Below are 22189 nucleotides of genomic sequence, written 5' to 3'. Positions count from 1 at the left end.
GTGACTTGCCCAGGGTCACACAGTCTGAAATCTAATTTGAACTCAAGTTATTGTGTTTCCAAGTCTATCTTTATATCTGGTCCCACTTCATGTAGATTTGGGCATCATCTATATAGAGGTGAAAATTGAAGCCCTGGGAATTGATGAAATCATGCAGAGTATGAAGAGAGAGCAGGGGACCAGGGAGAGATCTTGTGCTTTTTTTTTTTTTTGAGTTTTTATTTATGAACTGAATGTAAAATGCAGTATAAGTAAATTGCATTATGTCCTCAAGTGTTCTCCAGAGTTACTAAATTATTCCACATTTAGGTGAGTTAAATGTACATATTGTACCCAAGTAGTATTTTTAGTGCTGAAGGACTTTGGGAGGCTCATTTTTCAGAGAATTTGATCATTATTTGTCATTGTAAATTGCCTTACTCAAAAAGAATTTTTATTGGCGAGTGCTTTCAGATTCCTTCCTTCAGTATTTTTCAATGTCAAGAAAATTTACTTAGGCCATTAGCAGCACTTATCACACGTGGAAACATGTTAGCTATTACTGATAAGAATTTTAAAGGTGAGTGGTTTTAAAATCATTTAAAAAAAGGTCACTTAAAAAGGTCTACTGACACTTCTATTTTCAGGCCTATTCAGCTAGCTTCATGTCATAGCACAGAAATGCTGTATAACCTCTATGAAAATGGATAAAGCTAGAAATGTACAATATAGCTAAGTTTGATAAAAGTTATTATTCCATGTTTAAACATGAAAACAGACATTTATGTATATGAAATTTTAGAGTTTCTAATGAAAATAAAATATACTTTTTGTTTTATCTTTAATTTTTAAATCTTTTTATGTTATTCTCTTTATGTGGAATATTTTTGACTTGATGCATGTATTTGTTTTGGAAAGAATTGCTCTTCTCCCCCCCCCCCCTTTTTTAAAATAAATTAAGTAAAGGTACTACACTTTAAAATATCAGAAGATACTTGTAGACATATGGTTACCTGTGTTTGAGTTGGGGTGGGGTTAGGGATGGCTACTACAAAAAGTTCTACATATTTAAAGGAAATTTAAAATACACAAACTTTGGAAGGTATATTTTAGTTTTCATAATACTTCATAACTTTAAGTCTTGGGGAAAGATACCTTGTATAATTGATGGAAATTTTTTTGAGTATTCTATATTACTGTGCTACAGATAATGAATTTAACAAAAGAATAGGAAATAACATAGCTTAAAATGCCTGATACAGCCTATTTTTTTCCTTCTTTTTAAGGTGGTTTAGGTTAGAATCCAAACAAGGGAAAAGAGCCAAAGACAGAGGAGAAATAAAGGTCAACATTCAGTTTATGAGGAACAATATGACAGCCAGTATGTTTGATCTATCAATGAAGGACAAAACAAGATCTCCTTTTGCAAAACTAAAAGATAAAATGAAAGGTAGAAAGAATGATGGAACGTTTTCTGATACATCTTCAGCTATCATTCCAAGTACTCATATACCTGATGCTAACACTGAACTTTCAAGTAGTGAAATACAGATGAAATCCAAACCAAAAAAGCCTTTTCTTTTGGGACCTCAGAGACTCTCTTCAGCTCATTCAATGTCTGATTTATCAGCATCACATATTTCTTCAGAGAAATTGAAGACTAGTACTATTGGTCATACACATCTTTTCAGGCGCCAGTTAGAGTCTTTTGAATCTGTTGAGGAAAGTGGTAAGTGAAATATTTTACTAGGTACTTTGGTAGAAGATTGAACTACCCTTAGATTTTCTTACATATAATTTTTAAAGTTAGAAAATACTTTACTCTCTTTTTCTAGAGTTTTTTAAGCTGAGCTCTTCTTAATCCTTTTATTATTAATAGGTAATGTAAATTCATTTCTGTTTATAGCAAATATTCAGCATGAATTCTCTGGTTTTAAAACCTTTTATAATCCAATTCTCTTTTATTTCTATTTTTCCCATATTGAAGACTATAACATTTAATTGTGTAGATTATGTTACAGGATGCACACTTTCTGGGCTCAAAAATGTCTTTGAAAATAACTCCTGCATATTAAAAACAAGTTTAATAGTAAATGATTTTTAAAACCCACAGAAATCCTTGAAATATTTTACTGCCTTATCATGCCAAGAAGATACACTGACACTACAGTTTGTTTACATTATGTTTTATCTGAAGTGAGGAGCATTGTGTGTAGTAATGCAGCATTTGTCATTAACTTAGAACCTTTATGCCCTTATACAGTGGCTTCTTAATATGAATTATTTTACCAGATTACTTTTAAGGTTAATATCTTGAAATAACTAATTGCTCAACTTCTAAAAGCAGAACCAGTGTGCACACTGAATGTGTCAAATAGCATGATGTAATGTCTCACTGGCTATGTATTAACTACAAAATTGTTTGCAGGAAGTCTCAAATCTCCACATAGAAGAACATTAAGTGCTGATACTTCTAAAATCAACCAACCTGACAGCATAGTTGATGAAGGTGAATCGTCTTTTGGAACACAAAATGACCCATTTACAAATGTGACTGCTTCATTACCCCAAAAATTTGCAACACTGCCAAGAAAGAAAAATCCATTTGAAGAAAGCAGTGAATCATGGGACAGTGGTGTGAGTTTATTTTCAAAATCAGTTGAAGTCAAAAAAGAAAATAAAAGAGAGAAAAGGGAGAAAGTTAGTCTTTTTGAAAGAGTGACTGGGAAAAAAGATAGCAGGAGGTCTGACAAACTTAGCAATGGGGGATCAGACAGTCCTTGTGACTTGAAATCACCTAATGCATTTGGTGAAAATCGCCAGGATTATTTTGATTATGATTCTACTAACCCATTTACAACAAACTTCAGGACTACAAACATGATGCCATCTTCTAGGTAAGCTCAATCTTGGAGGGGAGGATGGTATTTTGAAAAGTAATATAAATGAAGGAATAAAATACTCCAGATGTTTGATTATTTTAAATATTTTTGCTTTGCCATTCATTCATTTTGTTTACAGTCTTTTTTTGTAGCAGTATTTGTGCTCTTTATAACAGTGGTTCTATCTTTGTAAATCCGGTGGGGCAACAAATGCTTCCTCTTGTCTATTTTCTTATAATTTAAAAAAAAAAGCAGAATTTAAGGAATGAACGATAATCTTTTTGACGAGGTATAGTGATGAGTATCTTAATTTAGTTATTTTAAAATTTTCTGTTTTAAACATCATTATATTGTAGATATTAATGCTTTAAGAGACCAACCCATACCCCTTGAGAGCAGGAACAGGCCAATAGTATAGTCTGTAGATTACATTTTGAAAACCACTACCTTACATCATAGAATTAATTTTCATAGTGCTTTGATCTTTGGATGAGTTGCTGTCCTCAGAAGGATAGCAGTTTGAGATTTTTATATTGTAAGCATTTGTTTTTAATTCTTGTAACATACCTTAAGACTCCAAGTGAATAACTGTTGCTCATGAAGTGCCTTATACAGAATCATAGCACTATCAATCTCAAAGCCAGAAGTAGAATTCAGAATTCTACATGTAATATAGTACTCTGTGTCTGTCAAAGAATATATGTATTCATTTTCTATTTTTAAGGAAAGTGTCAGATATTGGAGAATATGAAAATGTATTTGTAGAGATTTGCAGTAATTTTATGTGGCAAAGCACTGATGAGATTTTGCCATATAACCATGGAGTCATTTTCTTATATTCTTTGAGACAATTGCCTAATTTCAGAAGCTCTTATTCCCCTGTCACTGCCTACCTACCACCTCACCTTATCCCCCCCCCCTTTTTTTAAGTAAGGAAGGATTCTGTTGAAAAATATTGTATTATCTGTTTTTTGTGTTTGAATTCTGTTGTACAGAAAGATCTGTCAAGCAGAATTGGTACTAAAAGTTTAGAAGAAATATATACTTTTTTTTTTTTGCCTTGAGAAAGATTAGGTCATTTGCTATGGTTTTGAAAAATCCACTGGGTTATTTAACATAATAACTGAAAGAAATTTATTGTTATCATATAGTATTGCCATTTCATTTCATTGAAAATTACATATATATCCTACTTATATTTCCTTTATTGTAATAAGCCTCATTTCATCAAATCTAAAGGATCAGTGAACAATACACTGTAGTTTTATATCTTGTAAAATAAAAAAATCATAGAATGTTAATTATGAAAAGGATTTGTTTTATAGATGAGGAAATTGAGGTTCAGTTAGGTCCACTGTTTTACATTGTTTAGCATTTACATAGGCTTGAAGGTTTGTTACATGCTATATGTATTTAGTTGACATTACACAGCTTATAAAAGGCAGAGTTTAGACTCATACCCAGTTCTTCTAATTTTAGTTCTCTTTCCATTATACTGTGATTCCTTCCTCCTTTTGCCTTTTTCAGTTTTCTCTTACTCAACTTTTTACGCAAAAGTTTGGTCTAAAAGAAGATAGTTACTTTAAAGGACATGAATGAGTTTTGAGGAGCTTTAAATTCCAAATAAGTGAAAAAGAAAGGAAAATAGTATGATAAAATAGTTATGATAAATAGTATGATAAAAATAAATAGTATGATAATAGCAGGGCCATGTGCACCTAACCCAATGCAAATGCTGTTAAGAGTTTTGAAATCAAGAATTCCATTTAGCCAGATCTAGGCTTACCAGTTGCTTACTTCACCGTTAGTGTAGAATTTTCCATTAAAACTGGGCTATTTCATAATATTTACATAGATGAATTAGATTTTCAGTGTATATTTTCAGTAGTGATGTGCTAAATGTTCCATAGGTTGACAAATTTGTTTGAAATCTAGGAACTAACTTTAAAACTTGCAGAAGTTATTTTTTGGCTTTCGAGGAAAGAACAAAAGGGAAAAAAAAAGAAAACATGCTTTACCCTAGGGCATTGGTTCCTAATCTGAGATTGAGGCCAAATTAGGGTCATTGGATATTGACCAAAGAATCTTTAAAGGATCCCCTAAGAAAATTCAAAGACTAACCTACCAGTTTCTAGATCAGATACTTTTTGGGGCAAATGTAGGAGAATAGATCATAACTAATTATTCTTTTCCATATTCCATTTGTTTGCTCTCCCTGTCCTTATAATGGACTCTCATTTTTCCATCCTCACTTTTAACCATGCCTCTGGTGATTTGGCATTTGATCATTAGAATACTTTACTTGAATCATAGTTGCTTCTTGGAGTGGAACTGTCTGGCACATTGAATCTCTTTTCAAGTTAATGTAATTACAAAATGCAAAAGCATATCAATCAAAAAAAATTAAGCACTTCTCTATAGTTTCAGTTAAGATTTCTCTCAAATGCTGCGTCACAGTGCTTGGGATTTTTCAAGCCCTTAATGTAGCATGGTAAAATAGGTAATATCATAGTACATATCTTCTAGATTATGATTTTTTAAGAATCTCATCATATAAAAATGTGTAGAAACACAGTCATAGCTAGTTTTTATTGATAGTGTATAAAAGAATAAAGGGTAGGCATATTGACTTAAGAGTAAAATGTAGGTCAGACTCTTTGGAAAATAGCCTTATCTTGTGTGTATATATATTTAGAATTTATTTCAGTACTGAGGAGGGTCACTCTTTTTAAAAATCTGTCTTTTATTCTTGTCTTACGCCTTGCAATGACAATATAATTTAGTTGATTTTTCATATTAAAGCACAGGATGATATAGTCTTTTCATTGTATAATTATGTCATGGATAATGCCAACAAGACTTTGAATTGTTTTCTCTTAATGTTCAAGGGTGTCACATTTTCTCTGTTTCTCTTTGTAGCTAATGATAGGCATTTTTGAGTATATTTGGTTTGAGAACTGTAAGAACTTCATATCTTCTATTTGAAGTACTTGCTCCATAACTGAATTGAATGATAATAATAGCTAGCATTTATGTGGTCCTTTAAAATTTGCAAAACTCTTGAAATATCTCATTTGATCTTCCAACAACTCTGGCGTCAGTCCCCATTTTGTAGATGAGCAAACTGAGGCTCAGAGAAGGTGAAGTTACTGGCCCAAGGTCATGAAGCTAGTAAGTGTTTGATGGAGGTATTTGAACCCAGGTCTTCCTGACAACAATTTCACTGTTCCGTCAACTATGCCACCTAGTTCCCTCCATCTTAGTATCATACTAACCATAACAAGAAAAGCAGAGATTTATCTTAAATGAAGGGTACGGTTTATTTTGCTAGAGAAAACTCTATGTACCAGGAAATCTGATTGCATTAAAGAACAACTTTAAAGTATTTCCAGGTTTATTACTCCTTAACTGGTAAATCTGCCAGAAAAAAAAAAAGGAAAAAAAGACTTTATATTATAGAATCATAGAGTGAGAGCTGGAAGGAACCTTAGAGGCCACAGTGTCCAACCCCATCATTTCATAGATGAGAAAATGGAGGAACAGAGGTTAAGTGATTTGCTGAGGATCACATAGCTCTAAGTTTCAGAGTACTTGGTAGTATCTCCATTATCATAGTGTTGCATCGTAATACAAGTGATGGAGAATTTTAATTTGTCTTGACTACATAAGCCACCTTTGTGTGTGGTGATAAGACTGCAGCTATATAGAACTATATAGAACTAGTTGGGGCCAGGAAGATGGTTTCAAGGTGACCTCTGATACATACTAACTGTGTGACCTGTGGTGAATCACTTCATCTCTTAATGCACTATGCAGTTTTCAGAGACTGAATTGTGAAGGAGATATCAACATACTTCAAAAGAGGGAGTTACTTTATCTTTTGAGCTCCTTGAGGACAGGGCATTGTCTTTAGCTTTTTTTAGCTTCCTCAGCACTTAGCACAGAGTAGGCACTGGTGCTATTTATTGACTGACGGGAGTTCTCTATACCAACTAAATCACAGGTTCACTGCCTCTCCCTATCTATTATGTGACTTAATTTTTGATATTTTAGGTTAATTCCTTAGATTTTAAATGTAATCTGAGAAGTATTTTGCTGTTGATTTCTTTCTTAATCCTGCTTTTCGGTTACCAGCACAATTTTTATTGCTTCCATTCAGTCATTCTGCCAGCTTGTTTTTTTGCTCTGTTGTTTTCCCAGTTCTCTCCTAGCTGAACTAATCATTCTAAAGCACTACTGCCCCTTCCCCCAATTGTCAAGAACCTACAATATTTCCCTTTTGCCTATTATATCAGATTTAAACTTCTTTGCTTATCTTTTTTTTTTTTTTGCTTTTTGGTGGGGCAGTTGGGGTTAAGTGACTTGCCCAAGGTCACATGGCTAGTTTTTTTTTTTTTGTGTTACGTGTCTGAGGCTGGATTTGAACTCAGGTCCTCCTGACTCCAGGGCTGGTCCTCTATTCACTGTGCCACCTAGCCACCCCCTTGCTTATCTTTTAAGACATTATAATGTAGTGTCTGATTTATCCAAATCTATCATTACTGGCTGCCAAAATGCTATTCCTAGAGTACAGGTCTGACCATGTCATTCCCCTCTTTAGTAAACTCCAGGTACTCCCTGTTTCCTTCAGGTCAGGCACTTAAAGCTTATAACCTGGTCCAAATTCCATTTTCAAGTTTGATATTCCTTACTACTTCAGGTGAATTACATTATCCATTCAAACTAGCTTTTTTTTTTTCACACATATAACATTACTCCTTTAATCATTCTATCGTTTTAGCCCCCTTCCCCCCCCCCCCCATATATGGAATGCATCCCCTTCTTTTCCTTTTAGGAATCCTTGGTTTCTTTCAAATCTCAGCTTAAGCACCAGCTTCTGCAGGAAGCCTCTCCTAATCCCCAAAGCACCTGGTGCCTCCTTGTCCCAAAATTACTTGTGTATACTTGTTGTTTATCCTTCGTTCTCAGGAAGGTGATACCATGACTTACAAGTGAATTACATTTAAGTGAGAGAGGACTTTGCAGAGTCACCAGCCTTACCCTTTGCTCTGGAACCATCTGGATCCAGTGGCCAGATATAAGTCAGGATGATTGGAGATGCCTCCAGATGCAGGGGGAGAGCTGCACATACTTAAATCAATCACAAAACAAACAATTATTAAGTACCATGTGAATACCAGGCATTATGCAACTTGCTAGGTATATATAAACTCACAAATGAAACATCCTACTTGTGTAGGAGCCAATATTTTGGTATGCAGCATATGTAGAAATACAGAATGAATTTAAGATAGTTTTAGGAGGGAATCATTTGGTCAGCAAGTATTTATTAGACTTGTACTATGTGGCAGGCACTGTGCTAATTGCTGAAGGAGGGCACTAGCAGCTGGAAGATCAGTTAGGCTTGATGTATGAGGTGGCATTTGAGTTGAGTATTGAAAGAAATCAAGGATTCCAGAGTATATATGTTACATGGGAAGGCATAGTGATAGGGTTTGGGTTGTTGTATATACATAACAGGTAGAGCAGTGTGATTGGGTTACACTGTGTGTGCAAAGGAATACTATGTGATGAGACTGGAAAGATAAGAAGGGGCAAGTTATGAAGGACTTTGAATGTTAGAAGTTTGTATTTGATCCTTAAAATAATAGGAAGGTACTAGAGTTTATTTAGTGGGGGGGGGGAGGATATGATCAGACCTACTCTTTATTTATTTAAATTAAATTTTGTTTTCAAATGAAGATCAAACTTTTTTCCTTTTTAGCTCCTTTACCCCTATTGAGAAAACAAGAAAAACAAAACCCCCGTTACAAACATGGATAGTCAAGCAAATCAAATTCCCTAATTGGCCATGTCTTAAAAAACATTTCAGTCTCATCTCTGAGCCCATCACTTCTCAGTATGTAGGCTGCATGTTTTATCATAAGTCTTCTGAAATTGTGTTTGGTTATTATGTTGACTTGGAATTTTCAAGTCTTTCAAAGTTTTTTGTCTTTACGATATAATTATTACTGTATAAACTGTTGTGGTTCTGCTCACTTCGCAATGCATTCTATACAATTCCCAGTTTTTCCCTTCACCATTTCTTATAGCAAGAATTAATTATAGCAATAATTAATATTTCATCAAATTCATAAACCAAGATTTGTTAACTATTCCTCATTTGATACACATTCTTTTAGCTTTTAGTTCCTTGCTACCACAAAAATACTTTTGTACATATGAGTCTTTTCCCACCTTCTTTGACCTCTTTGGAGTCTATACCTAGTATGGTTATTGCTATGTCAAAGGTTATGCACAGATTAATAGCTATTTGGTAGCTACATAAATAGTTCCAAATTGCTTTCCAGAATGGTCAGGCCAGTTCACAGCTCCGTCAGCAGAGCATTAATGTATCTGTTTTTCCATAGCCCCTCCAGCATTTGTTATTTTCCCTTTTTGGGTCATCTTTGTTAATCTAATGGGTCTTGAGGTGAAAGCTTAGTGATTCTGATTTACATCTCTCTGATTATTAGTAATTTAGAGCATTTTTTCACATTGCCATGGATAACTTGGATTTCTTCCTTTGAAAGCTGCCTGTTCATATCCATTGGCCATTTATCAGTTGGGAATGGCTCTTGTTATGAATTTGAATACTAAAATATCTTATTACCCAATAATTGGGTGATGAACTTTTTTCTTTCTATATTCTACGACTGCCGAATCTACAAAAAATGATGATTTTATTTCCTTTTTGCTTATATTTATTGCCTCATCAAGTGGAGAAATTGTGAAGACAGCATTCAACTTCCTCACCGCTGATGGCAAAAACTGCAAACCAACTGCTACCAATAGGCAGATGGGCATAGGAGCCCTAACAGGGGCAGAAATCCTGAAATCACTGGTCGTGCTTCTAGTCCAGCCCTCACAAACACCAAACAACACCTTTCCCACTGTCACAGACTGCCACACATGGGGCAAACAGGCCAGCCTGGCTGAAGCAGCTGGGCACCCAGAGGGAGAGACGGGGTAGAATGTGTCAGGCAAGTCAAACCACCTCCATCACTTTGACCACCATTTTCACGCAAACCTTGATGGAAACAGCCCAGAACTCTGAACATAAGAGCCTTGGGTTCTTGGGAATAGCACTGCTTTCATCCCAGTGCCCTCAGCCATCATTCTGGGAAGTAGCCTGTGTAGACATTCTACATCCTGGTAACTGTTTCTTTATAGAAAGGAAGGTTCTTACCACCATAATCCTTAGCACTGTTAAATTTTAATTCAACATCAGAGGTAACAAATAATTTTAGTAATGGAGGATATTAAGGAGGCTGCAACTAAGGATCATGGGACTTAACTGAAACCTTCCATAGGTGGTGTCTCCACCATTACACTGTGAATTGCTTGAGAGCAGGGACTGTATTAATTTTATTTTTTGTATCCTTAGTACTTAACACTATGCTTTACATATAGTGAGTATTTCATAAGTGCTTCATTCAAATAGAGGTGTTCACAAAAGATAAAATAAGTTCTAGTTTATGAATCTAGAATACTTCTACATGAATTGAAAACAATGTATAGTATGAAGGAAAATGTAGAATGAAAAAAATCTTTGTATCAGATATCTCTGATAGGGTGTGTTATGCAAGATATGTAGAAAATAAATAGGAAATGCAGACATATGAGACTAAAAATCATTTAGCAGTTGATATATTGTCAAAGATATGAATGGTTCCTTATGAAAGACTACTCTAAATGATCAATAATAGCACAAATGCAAATCAAAACTGAAATTTTACGTCGTACCCAACAAGATGGCATAGATGATTAAAGATTTGGAAAAAGTCAGTGTCAGATGATCTATAAAAAGGCAGGCACACTAAAGCATTGCTTCAGTTGGATTGGTCCAACTATGATGTAAAGCAGTTCATAATTAGGCTAAGAAAGTGACTAAAGTGTCCATACTCTAAAAACAGAAAGGTCCCGTATATAGCAACATTTATTCATGGTAACAAAAAACTGGCAACAAAATATTTGATATCTTGGAGATGGCTAAACATTGCACAGTACATGAATGCAATGTAATAGTACTCCACAGTAAGAAATGATGATGAGAATTAGAGAATCATAGGGAAAACATAGGTTAGTGCAGAGTGAAATAAGCATAATCAGGAAAAGAACATACAGAAAGCCTACCACAATGTAAATGAAAAAAAAAATAAAACTGGACCCTGGGTTACTGTAATGACTAAGCTTGGCCCTAAGGAAATGCTGAGAAAAATCATTCTAGGTACAGAATGTTATATACACTATCAGACAAGAAATGGTATATTGATCTTTTTCCCTATCTGTTTTAAAGTTTTTGATACAAGTGATTGCTAAATAGGGGAAATGGGAAGGATATATTTAGCAAGGAAGACTGTTAAAAAAAATAGGGATAAAGTAAAATTTAAAAATTAGGTCATGGGAAAAAATAAAACCATAGGAAAGAGAATGGAAAAAACTAGACTCTTAAAATGAAAAAAAAAACAAAAGGATGAGAGGGAAGCATTTTAAAAATTTTTAAAAAACAAAATATAGAGAATAGTTCCAAATAAAGGATAGATTATATGCTATGGTTTAGAAACTTACATATTTTTAAATCTCTTGCATAAAAGTAGCAAAATTATAATTAAGCATAGGGGGAAAATCTCAAATGAATAGCCTGAATTACTTACTATGTAAATGAAATGTCTACAACTCTAGGTACAACATTGATTTGTTCCATCCACAGCTCCTTGAGTCAGGTTGTTTGCACCAAAGGCAATGAGAAAAGAGATAGATGTGGAATTGAATATCCAGCTATACCCGGGCTGGGTACAGAACAAAATATCAAAACTGGGTTTATCTGTAATAGACCTAGACATATGCCTACTATGCATTTTAGTTCCAGATCAGATTTCCAAACTGAAAATTGCCTTATCATTTCATTCAGGGGCAAAATCCCTGCCCAACTTCACCCTCAGAAATCTTGCTATTGTAGAACATAAATCTGCAAGTCTTTGGGACCAAGAACTCCTAATAATATTTTTATACAAAATCAGGATCTAAAATGGCATCATGACACAGTCACTATTTAGTAGATACTGTCAAGTACTATTGTGTACATTTAGAATCCAAAGGAAGATAAACCTGCCAGCTACAGAGATGGCCAACAACATGCTTATAAAAACAAATTGAAAAAAAATTTAGAATTTTTCTCAGAAAGTATTCAGTGGATGATTAAGACAATAGACTGCACATATAATAGGTTCCCCTACTCCTCCTAGATGCCAAATCAAAATTAAATTTTACTGAAACTATTTAAAACTGATTTATAAAAATTATTCTACTACAAAGGAATATCAATTTATGAAACATTTTTTAAAAGTCTTGTCAGGGACTGAGAACTTGATTCCTACATCTGATTATGTCGTAACAACCTGTTCACTTTAACTATTGGATTTTCTCTGTATTACCTTGTGTCCAGTGCATAAGAGCTCGTTAATTACCTAAACTATATCTCCATAGGTCTTGTTAATTACCCGTCTCCTGTCTCAGAGGACCTTGTTAATAACTTGTAGAGTCTCTCTAAAGAGGTCCTAACAACACATTAAAATTAAAGATGCTTTTCTTTTAGCACCTGTCAAGTGCTGTAAATTGAGAAATTTTCACATCAGTTTATTGGACTACAGCAGTTTTTGTGGATTTTTTTTGGGTTTGTTTTCTCATTCTCTTTCAGTAAAATAACTTAACAAAAGTTTGACTTTTTTGTTAGAGGTTTTTGTTTTTTTTTCCTTTCAATTTTGAAGAATATAGATATCAATTTGCATTAGAGTCAGCTGGAGGATAGAATGGTTGGTCTTCTGCAAATTAATCCACAGGGAAATAGAGCAATTAATGAAGAGTTATAATGAGTATCAGGATGACAAAGAATAAAAGTTTCAAGTGATGTCCAGGGAGTTTATGCATAAAACTTCTGGTTAGGTTACTGTTAAGGGAACTAATCATACTGAATATCTAATGGTCTTAGTCATCATTTCAGTGGTTACATTCACTAAATCCCTGAGCACTAATAGATTAATGGATTTTAAAAGCATCTGACAAAGGTTTTTTGTTTGTTTTTAAAATTTGGCTATAAATTTTCCTAAACGTTAGCTTTCCTAATAGTTCTGCTTGTAAGTTTAGGGAAAAAAGGCAAATCATTCTTTACATAGAATTGACAGGTGAGAGAAAAATAATTATTAGTTTTCAAAATTAAACTGTATTTTCAGACTTATAATACAGTATATTAATACACTTCTATCTTTTCATGGAGCTATTATGCTCCAGTAAACATACACTAGTAAAAAAACTCAAACTGTTTAAATTACCATTATAACACAAAAATGAGGAGTTTAAAAAATCTATTAAACTTCTGTGAAAATAAGATTTTTTGCGAGTAAGATCACCGGCTCCAGTGTTGGGATGACCTAGAGATCGAATCTGGGCTCAGACACTTAGTACCCACCCAGAAACACCTGGCCGTGTAACCTTGAGCAAGTTACTTAACCACAATTGCTTAGGGGCGGCCAGGTGGCTCAGCGAGTAAGAGCACCGGCTCCAGTGTTGGGATGACCTGGATCAAATCCGGGCTCAGATACTCAGCACCACACCCAGAAATAACTGGTAGTGTACCCTTGAGCAAGTTACTTAACCCCAATTGCTTAGGGGCAGCCAGGTGGCTCAGTGAGTAAGAGCACCAGCTCGAGTGTCGGGATGACCTGGATCAAATCTGGGCTCATATACTCAGCACCACACCCAGAAATAACTGGCTGTGTAACCTTGGGCAAGTTACTTAACCCCGATTGCTTAAAAAATAATGATGAAAAAAAAAGAAAATAAGATTTTGGGGTTAGTTTGTCTAATTATTAAACATTTTTGAAAAAGATTCAATTAAGAATAGATTTAACCAACCTTTCCACATGATATACATACATATATGTAGTAGTTACATGTTTCTTGGTCATGTGGCAATGTTTTAAATATTTGAAACTTTTCAACCTGTTTACATATGAATCATGGATACATTCTAGGTTACTAACTCATACTGACATTTAAAAAGCATATATCAGCCTCAGTTATAACATCACTGTGACCCTGAGAGGGGGGAAAATATCAATTTGACATATGGAAATATGAATTACTAAAGGGACAATTATAATTTTTGTTTCCCTGACCTCTATACTACTGTCTACAAAGGGATTATTAATCAGACAAAATTAATTAATTGAAAGCCAGAATCAAGTAAATTGCAAAGAGAACTGTATGTTCAAGTAGCATCAATCCTGTTGGGGCAATATTAGAATGTGAGCTACTATGATATTCAAGAGTATTTACAAGATAATATCACCCTAAAATAGCAAAGTTATTATCCGGAATCTAAAAAATTACTTAACCACATTTAAGCAGATATATGCCCTATTCAGATCAAAAATAGAAGGTATATTCCCAAAACAAAACTCTCTAGGTAAATCAACTCCCTAAAGTTCTACCATTCTAGGTAATGAGATGTCCCTTACATTGCAAACAATTCACTCACCATGAATAGCTCCTGACTGAAGTTATTCCTTCCTCATCCCATCTCATAGCACTTTGTTTTAAAATTTTTTTTTGTATTGATGTCTTTCATTTTAACATCATATTTCTGAAGAAATTCTACTCCTTCCCTTTCGCAGTAAGCCATTTCATGAAACAAAGTTTAAAGAAAGGCAGAAAAAACAGTTCAGCAAAACTAACCAACAGAGTAATCAGACACATGTGTAGTATTCCATACCCACAGTCCTCCACCCAAGGCAGAGTGGCAGATGTGCTTTTTCTCAATGCTTCTGCAAGGCCAGACTTGGTCATTATAATTAAACGACATTTAGCTAAGTTTGTATGTTATGTTTTGTTTTAATTGTACCTTATATTTTTTCATGGTAACAGAGTCACAAAAACTGAAGAACAATATTTTTAATAAATGTGGCTCTGCTAAATACTCATAACCTCCAAGGTACATGTACCAAAAGCCTTTAAAAAATATAGAAATCTAGGAGAAATCAAAATCATGCGAAAGCAGGCTGAAATGTATGTTATCCCTGTTAGCTTGTCTGCTACCGTGTTTCCCTGATAATAAGACCTATCCCGAAAATAAGCCCTCCCCTTACTGTGTAAGATTCCTCTAAAATAAGCCCTCCCCCGAAAATAAGCCCTATTGAGATTGCTACTGTAGTGAAGGTGATCCCCTGCGCTACACGCTACATTATGGTACCCTCTGTATGCACCGTCTCCCCCCCCCGGGTGAAACGCACACCGTGCTCCGAGCTGCATCCAATCAGAGCTGCAGCAGTGAGCGCGTCATCCTGTTCTTCCCCAGTGATTTGCTTGCTGGTACATTTTTTTTGTTCACATTTACCTGTTTATTAAAATTGCTGTCAGTGTTCATTAAAATAAGCCCTCCCCTGAAAATAAGCCCTCTGGTGTTTTTCTGTCCAAAAAAATTAATAAGACAGTGTCTTATTATCGGGGAAACACGGTATTAGAGTTGTGCTGAGGATGCTTTCAGTGAGCCTACATTCTAATACTTATGTTTAACTACAAAAAGCATTGTTTTGTTCACTTATACAAGAGTCTTCAGAACATTAAATATTAAAGAATAACAGGGTAAGGGCTTGTCTCAGTATTGTTTCTATCTGAACTTCACAGAAAGAAGTGAGAACAAGTTGAAAATATTAAGGTTTGCAGAAATGTTTTACTTATATCATTTGATCCTAATTACAAACCTCTGAGGTAGGTGTGATTATTACATCTATTTCACAAGTACATAAATTGAGGCAGACCACAATGCTAATAAATATCTGAGTGGGATTTGAACTCGGGAAGTCCAGCACTGAACATAAAGGAACAGAAAATAAAAAAATCTCACAGTACATTCTAGGTCTTGGGACAGATTTCAGAAGATTTAGTGGAAAGATAGGAGTATCCTACTAACCAAAAATATGCAGGGTAGGTAAGCCCAAGGAGGAAAACCTCTCAAAAATGAAATTTGGATACACTAAGAGAAATAATTCTGATGAAAAGGAAAAAGGAATTGTTTAAAGAGACTAATGTAGACATAGAAGAAATTCAGTCACTTCACACACATATGTATAGATGTACACACATGAAAGCAAAGATAGTAATAATTACTAAATATAGAGGAGTGACAGAAAGTATTAAGAATTTTAGTAGAGCTAAGGCTCAGAATGAGCTAAAGATAACAAAAGAATGCCAGAAGTGGCAGGGAGAGAGGGTTTTACGATGTTGTTTTGTTTTTTTTAAAGCAATTGGGGTTAAGTAACTTGCTCAAGGTTACATGGCTGGGTGTTTCTGGGTGGGTGCTAAGTGTCTGAGCCCGGGATTCGATCCCCAGGTCATCCTGACTCTAGAGCTGGTGCTCTTACTCACTGTGTTACCTGGACACCCTGGAGAGAGGGTTTTAAAAGGTAATTTTTTTTGGAGGGGGGAAGGTAAGGCAGTTGGGGTTAAGTGACTTGCCCAAGGTCACACAGCTAGTTAGCTAGTAAAGTGTCAGGTATCTGAGTTTGCATTTGAACTAAGGTCCTCCTGACTCCAGGGCTGGTGCTCTATTCACTGCACCACCTAACTGCCCCAAAGGAGCTGTTCTAAGGAAAAGAATGTCAAAAGAGGGTGGGGACAGCAGCTTAGATTAGATGAAATGATAAGAGAAAATGTACTCATACAATATGTTCTAATATTCCAAGAAAAATAATTTTTGTAGTGAAAAGGGGGGAAAATGGCTAACTGGTAGTTGAGACTCAAGAGAAGTAGGGAGATAGTGGGCATTGCTGAGTATGGGTTCAAGAAGTCAGACTTAGATTCACTTTAGGCCAAGCTATTTAAAGAACTGGAAGGTAACAGTGCTGGGTTATTGTCAGTGATCTCTGAAAGATCATGTAGAATGTGAAAGGTGCTACAAGCATAAAAGGTAACAATTTTGAATTTCAAAATAGGGAAGAGAATGGTACTTGAAAACTTTAATTCAGTAAATTTAACCTAAATTCTCTGTGAAATTCTAAAAAAAATTTAAAAGAATCATTGAATAGTGAACTTTTAGAAAGGGAAGCCATGATTAACAAAAAGACATGGCTTCGAGAACAGGCCATTGCCAAAATTGCCTCATTTCTTTTTCTGATAGTTATTAGCCTGTGGGGGGGAAATTACAGAGTATGAGGTTTAACTACATTTTAGCAAAATATTGGTCTCTCATGCTAGTCTCTCAAACAAGATGGATAAATAAAAACTAAAAGTATAGTTGGTTGGATTTGAAAGTATAGATGAATAGGGCAGACAGTAAGGAGAGGAATCAGTGTAGCCTAGTTCTCCTCCACAAATGCTCCAACACCTAAAAAGAGTCCCAAACCAAATTGTGATGGGGAAATCCAAGAAATAAACAGTCATTTTCCCAGCCTAAGTCAGTATAGATCTTTGGGTACTGGGCACCGAGCCTACTCGAGAAGGCACTGGTGCAGACTTTAATTCAAATGAAGCTATGTGTTAGAACTAGAGCAGGAAGCATTAATGGATCAAGGAGGGAACAGACACTAGGCAGGGAGAAGGAACAGGAGCCAACTGACAGCTCTGTTGCTCTGACACTAGAGCTCTTTCACAGACCTAGTATGGATTAAGGAGGGGACCTTTGAGTAGGGGCATCTGACCTGGGCCTGAGGCTGTGTATTTGCTTAACAAGGTACAGGAGTAGAAGTGAGTAGCAGCTGTGTGGTTCTTACCCTACAGCCAGATCTCAGATTTTTGCCTTTAGCTCAGTCTGAGGTTTGCAGCTGAGTGACTGGGGAGGGTTACTCAGACCAAGGATGAGCCTGTAATTCTGTCACTCTGAACCTATATAATCTTCCAGCTAGCTGAAAGGGGCTGGAGCCAGCCTACGAGAAAGGCAGGGGCAAACCTCCAGTTGTGTTGCCCGGACTCAACCCCTGGTCAGAAGAGCTTGCAAAAGCTCAGACCAGGACTACAGCAATCATATTTAAACCAAAAATACTGATTTGAGCAAACTTTAAGTCTGCAGGTCATGGCCCTGAGCCGCCCATGAGACCTTTGAAGAAGGCGGTACTGAATATTTGAAGAAAACAGCAGCAGGAACCCAGAGAATTCAAATCAGGACCCAAACAAGTCTTATATTTTCCCTCCAGAAGTATATAGAACTGGACCCTAACATGAAGTCCAAGTTCAGGAAGAAAGACTATAAGAATGAGTAGCATAAAAAGACCTACCATAAAGAACTATTATGGAGACAAAGACACATTTGGAAGAAGAGAATGGCTTCAACAAATCTGTAAAGTCACAAAGAAAAATACAACTTAGCCACAAGGTCAATTAGAGTTCATGGAAGAAATTTGAAGCAAGAATTTTAAAAAGACTTGAGGTACAAAATATTAACAAATTGAATATAGCAATGTATCACAAAGATTATATATTATGAACAGATTAGATAGATATATAGTAGGAATACAGGGTTGGTTCAATATTAGGAAAACTATCAGCATAATAAAACAAATTACAGACAACAAAACTGTTGTTTCGATCCTTCATTTTTGAAGAGGACCAGTGACATCATGGGGTGATGTCTTGACTCAAGCATGAATTGGATTTAAGTGAGGCAGAGTTGCACAAAGTCACCAGCCTCACTTTCTCTTCCAGAGTCATCCAAGTCCAGTGGCAAGACAGAAGTCAAGAAGACTGGCGATGGCTCAGGATGCAGTGGATGACCTTGGCGTCTTCGATGTCTGACCAAGCTCTAAGTGCTCCACAACACCTTGTTCAGCCACCTTTATGGCCTTTGGAACAAATTGTTCTCATCCGCCCATTTGGCCTGGGAAAGTCTTCGCATGCTTGGGGTAGACATCCCCGTAACTCACTGACAGGTTTGAGGCCTGTTGGTTACCCTCAACCTGGTATAGCCCATGTGCCGAGACGATTTTACCAAGGTGTGGCTGCTGCACATGCTAGAGCTTCTTGGAGCCACAGGTGAGAGTTGGGTGAGATGTAGATATCAAAGTTGGATGAGCAGTGCTGAAAAGAGCATGGCAAGCCCTCACATCAGAGCACCCCATACACTGTATTATAACAAAAGATGCAGAAAGAGCTTTTGACAAGATATGTATTTTCTTAGAATAGTATTCCTATGAAAAACACTAAAAACATGTAATGGACCTATGCTTAATATCATAATTAAGAACCATTTGTCTGAAAACAAGAAGCAACATTTCATATGAAATAGAAACTTGAGGCTTTTCTAATAGGAGAAGTAAAACAAGGATCTTCACTGTCATCACTACTAATTGACATAAAGTTAAAAATATTAACTATAGCAATAAGATGAGAAAAAAATCGAGGGAATAAATATAGGCCAAGAAAATTTAACTTTTTGAAGATAACATGGTTTACTTAGAGAAACCTAGAGAAGCAACTAAAACAACTGAATAATAACTTCAGGAAGTAGCAAGATGTAAGAAAAATGCTTATGAATTATTGGCATTTCTGTATAATATCAAGAAATTAATTGCTCATGGGCAGAATGAATCAATATAATCAAAATAGGAATGCTATTTAAATGAATTTACTAATGAAACTACCAAAGGAATACTTTGCTAGAAAAAAATAATAATTAAATTTATCTAGAGTAATAAAAGATCAAGAATTTCAAGGGAAATAATAACAAGAAAAATGGGAAGGAAAGGAGCTTAGCAGTACTAGAGAGCAAACTATACTACAAAGGGGTAAATCACCGGAATGATTTGGTAATGGTTAAGAAATAGGTTGATCCAGCTATTGTGGAAAGTAACTTGGAACTGTGAACAAGTGTTACTTAAATTGTGCATACCCCAATAACCCAACAATACCACTAGTAAGCCTAATACCCCATTGTTACTAAAGAAAATAGAAAATGATCCATAGGTACAAAAATATTTATAGTAGCTCTTTTCTTAGTAGCAAAGACCTGAAAAGTAAGGGGTATTGGGGCGGCTAGGTGGCGCAACAAATAGAGCACCGGCCCTGGAGTCAGGAGGACCCGAGTTCAAATTTGGCCTCAGACACTGAACACAAAAACTAGCCATGTGACCTTGGGCAAGTCACTTAACCCCAATTGCCCTCCAAAAAGCAAAAAAAAAAAAGTGAGGTAGTGCCTATCAGCTGGGGATTCAATAAACAAATTATATGTGAATAAAATGGGATGCTGTTGTCCTGTAAGAAATAATGCAAAGGTTAGTTTTAGGGAAACCTGGAAGACTTGTAAATTGATACAGAGTGAAAAAAGCATAATAAAGAGAATGACTTCTGCACTAAAAAACATTGTAAAAACAGTAACTTTGAGAGACTTAAGAACTATTATGAACACAATGATAAGTGATTCAAGAGGACTGATGATGAATGGTGATGGATTCAGGATACACAATGAGACAAAATTAATGTGGGAACAGTTTTACTTGACTATATATTTGTTATAAAGATTTTGTTCCTTTTTTTTCTCTAGGGATGGAGGGATGGTGGGAAAGAGAAAACAGATTTTTGTTTACTGAAAAAAATTGAATGAAAAGAAGTAGATAATATCTAGATCCAAAGAGTATTCATTAGTATTTCTTTAACTAGTTCAATGTCCATTTGATAGGAAGTCTGTAGTGGAAGGAATCAACAATTTATCCCTATTCCTGTGTTATTTATTAATTTTATCAATGACTTGTGTGGAAAGCTTAGATAACAAATTTATAAAATATGCAAATGACAGGGGGAATAGCTTACATGTTGGTAGACAGGTTAGACAGAAATCTTGATAAGTTATGACACTGTCCAAATTTAAAAACATGGAATTCAGTAGAAAATTAATAAGTCTTAAACCTTGGATCCCCCCCCCCCCAAATTAACTCTGCAAGTAAAAATGTAAATTTAGACTGCTGTTGTTATGAAAAAAATCTAGGGGCTTTAGTTGAGTAAAGATTCAGTAGATGACTCCAAAATATGATGTCAACTCAGTTTTAGACTGTTTTAAGTGAGGCAGCATTGTCTAAAACATGGGAGTTGAATATCCCATAGTGCCTTTTCCTAGTCAGAATATTCTTGGAATAGTGTGTTAAGTTTTGGGGAAGTACGTTAGTAAGTTGAAGTGTACCCAGAGGAATAAATCAGGATGACCAAAGTCCTCAAGAGCATTCAATGCAAACATGAGCTGAAAGGACTAGGAATGTCACATATGGAGAGGGGATTAGTAGAGTGATATCATAATTGTCTTCAGGTATCTGAAGGGCAGTTATCAGAAGGGGCAACTACACTTATTTTGGTTGGCTGAACAAGACAGAACTAAGAACAGTGTACCTTAACTGTCAAAAAACTAAACAAGTCATTTTGGGAGGTAAGGAGTGCTTTTAGAGGAGATCTTAAGCCATTAGAGATGTTTAAATAAAAGATTCATTATTACTTGATGATGTTATAAATGGGATTCTATTTTAGGTATGGGTTGAAGATGGCCTCTCTGAAGTCCCTTTCAGTCTGAAGTCCAATTATAAATTTAGTGTAGTACAGTGGAAAGACCATTGGAGTTAAAGTCAGAAAAACTTAGTTCAAAACATCTGTTATGTACTACCTGTGTGGGACTGGACAAGCTTGTTGACATCCCTGGGCCTCAATTGCCTAAGCTGTAAAAGGAGAAATTGAAACGAGAAGATCTCCAGAGTACCTTAAAGCTCCCTGATTCTATAATTTTTATAGTGCTTTGTCGAGTATTATAAGTCCCACTTAAAAAAAAAAATTAGAGACAAAGAATGAGTGGGTTAGCAAGTTAATGTTTCCATTAATGATAATGACAACAATGAGATAATATACCACCTAGAATGTAGCCAAAGGAGTTCTTAAGGGAAAATTTATATCTGTAAGCAATTTTATCAATAAAAGAAAGAATACAGCAATAATTGGGAATACAAATAGAAAAACTAGAAAAGCAATAAAAACCCTTAATAAAACAGCAAAATGGAAATCCTGAAAATCAAAGAAGTGATTAACAGAACTAATACAACAAAAACTGATTGATAAAGAAAACGAGGAACTATTTTAGTGGGGGGAGAGGGAATTAAATAGAGAAACCTTTAGCTAACATGCTTTTTAAAAAGAAGAAAACCACATGGCCAGTATCAAAAATGAAAACGAATTTATTACCGGTGAGGAAGAAAAAAAGAAATTATTTGTCCTATTATATGCTGATTAAAAAGGATAAATATTTTCAAAAATACAAAATGCCTTGA

The 22189-nt window shown here is 35.3% G+C and overlaps 1 protein-coding gene across 4 annotated transcripts in view; it reads left to right on the top strand.

Moving 5' to 3' along the window:
- Positions 1–22189, top strand: part of RAB11FIP2 (RAB11 family interacting protein 2) — an 86799-nt gene that overhangs the window by 9780 nt on the left and 54830 nt on the right. For 2 of the 4 annotated variants that reach the window (XM_069099050.1, XM_069099051.1), the window contains exons 2-4: positions 1266–1708; positions 2408–2876; positions 18597–18923. In XM_069099050.1, the coding sequence (XP_068955151.1) occupies positions 1266–1708; positions 2408–2876; positions 18597–18923 (1239 nt within the window). Of the gene's footprint in view, positions 1–1265; positions 1709–2407; positions 2877–9620; positions 16029–18596; positions 18924–22189 lie in introns of those variants that run through there. The other 2 variants (XM_069099053.1, XM_069099052.1) reach the window with 2 other exon arrangements.

Source organism: Petaurus breviceps, unplaced genomic scaffold, assembly GCF_028583685.1.
Source record: "Petaurus breviceps papuanus isolate PSGF00001 unplaced genomic scaffold, PetGlider_PUasm1.0 37, whole genome shotgun sequence".
Classification (NCBI taxonomy): Eukaryota; Metazoa; Chordata; class Mammalia; order Diprotodontia; family Petauridae; genus Petaurus; species Petaurus breviceps.
This window is presented reverse-complemented; position numbering and strand designations above follow the sequence as displayed.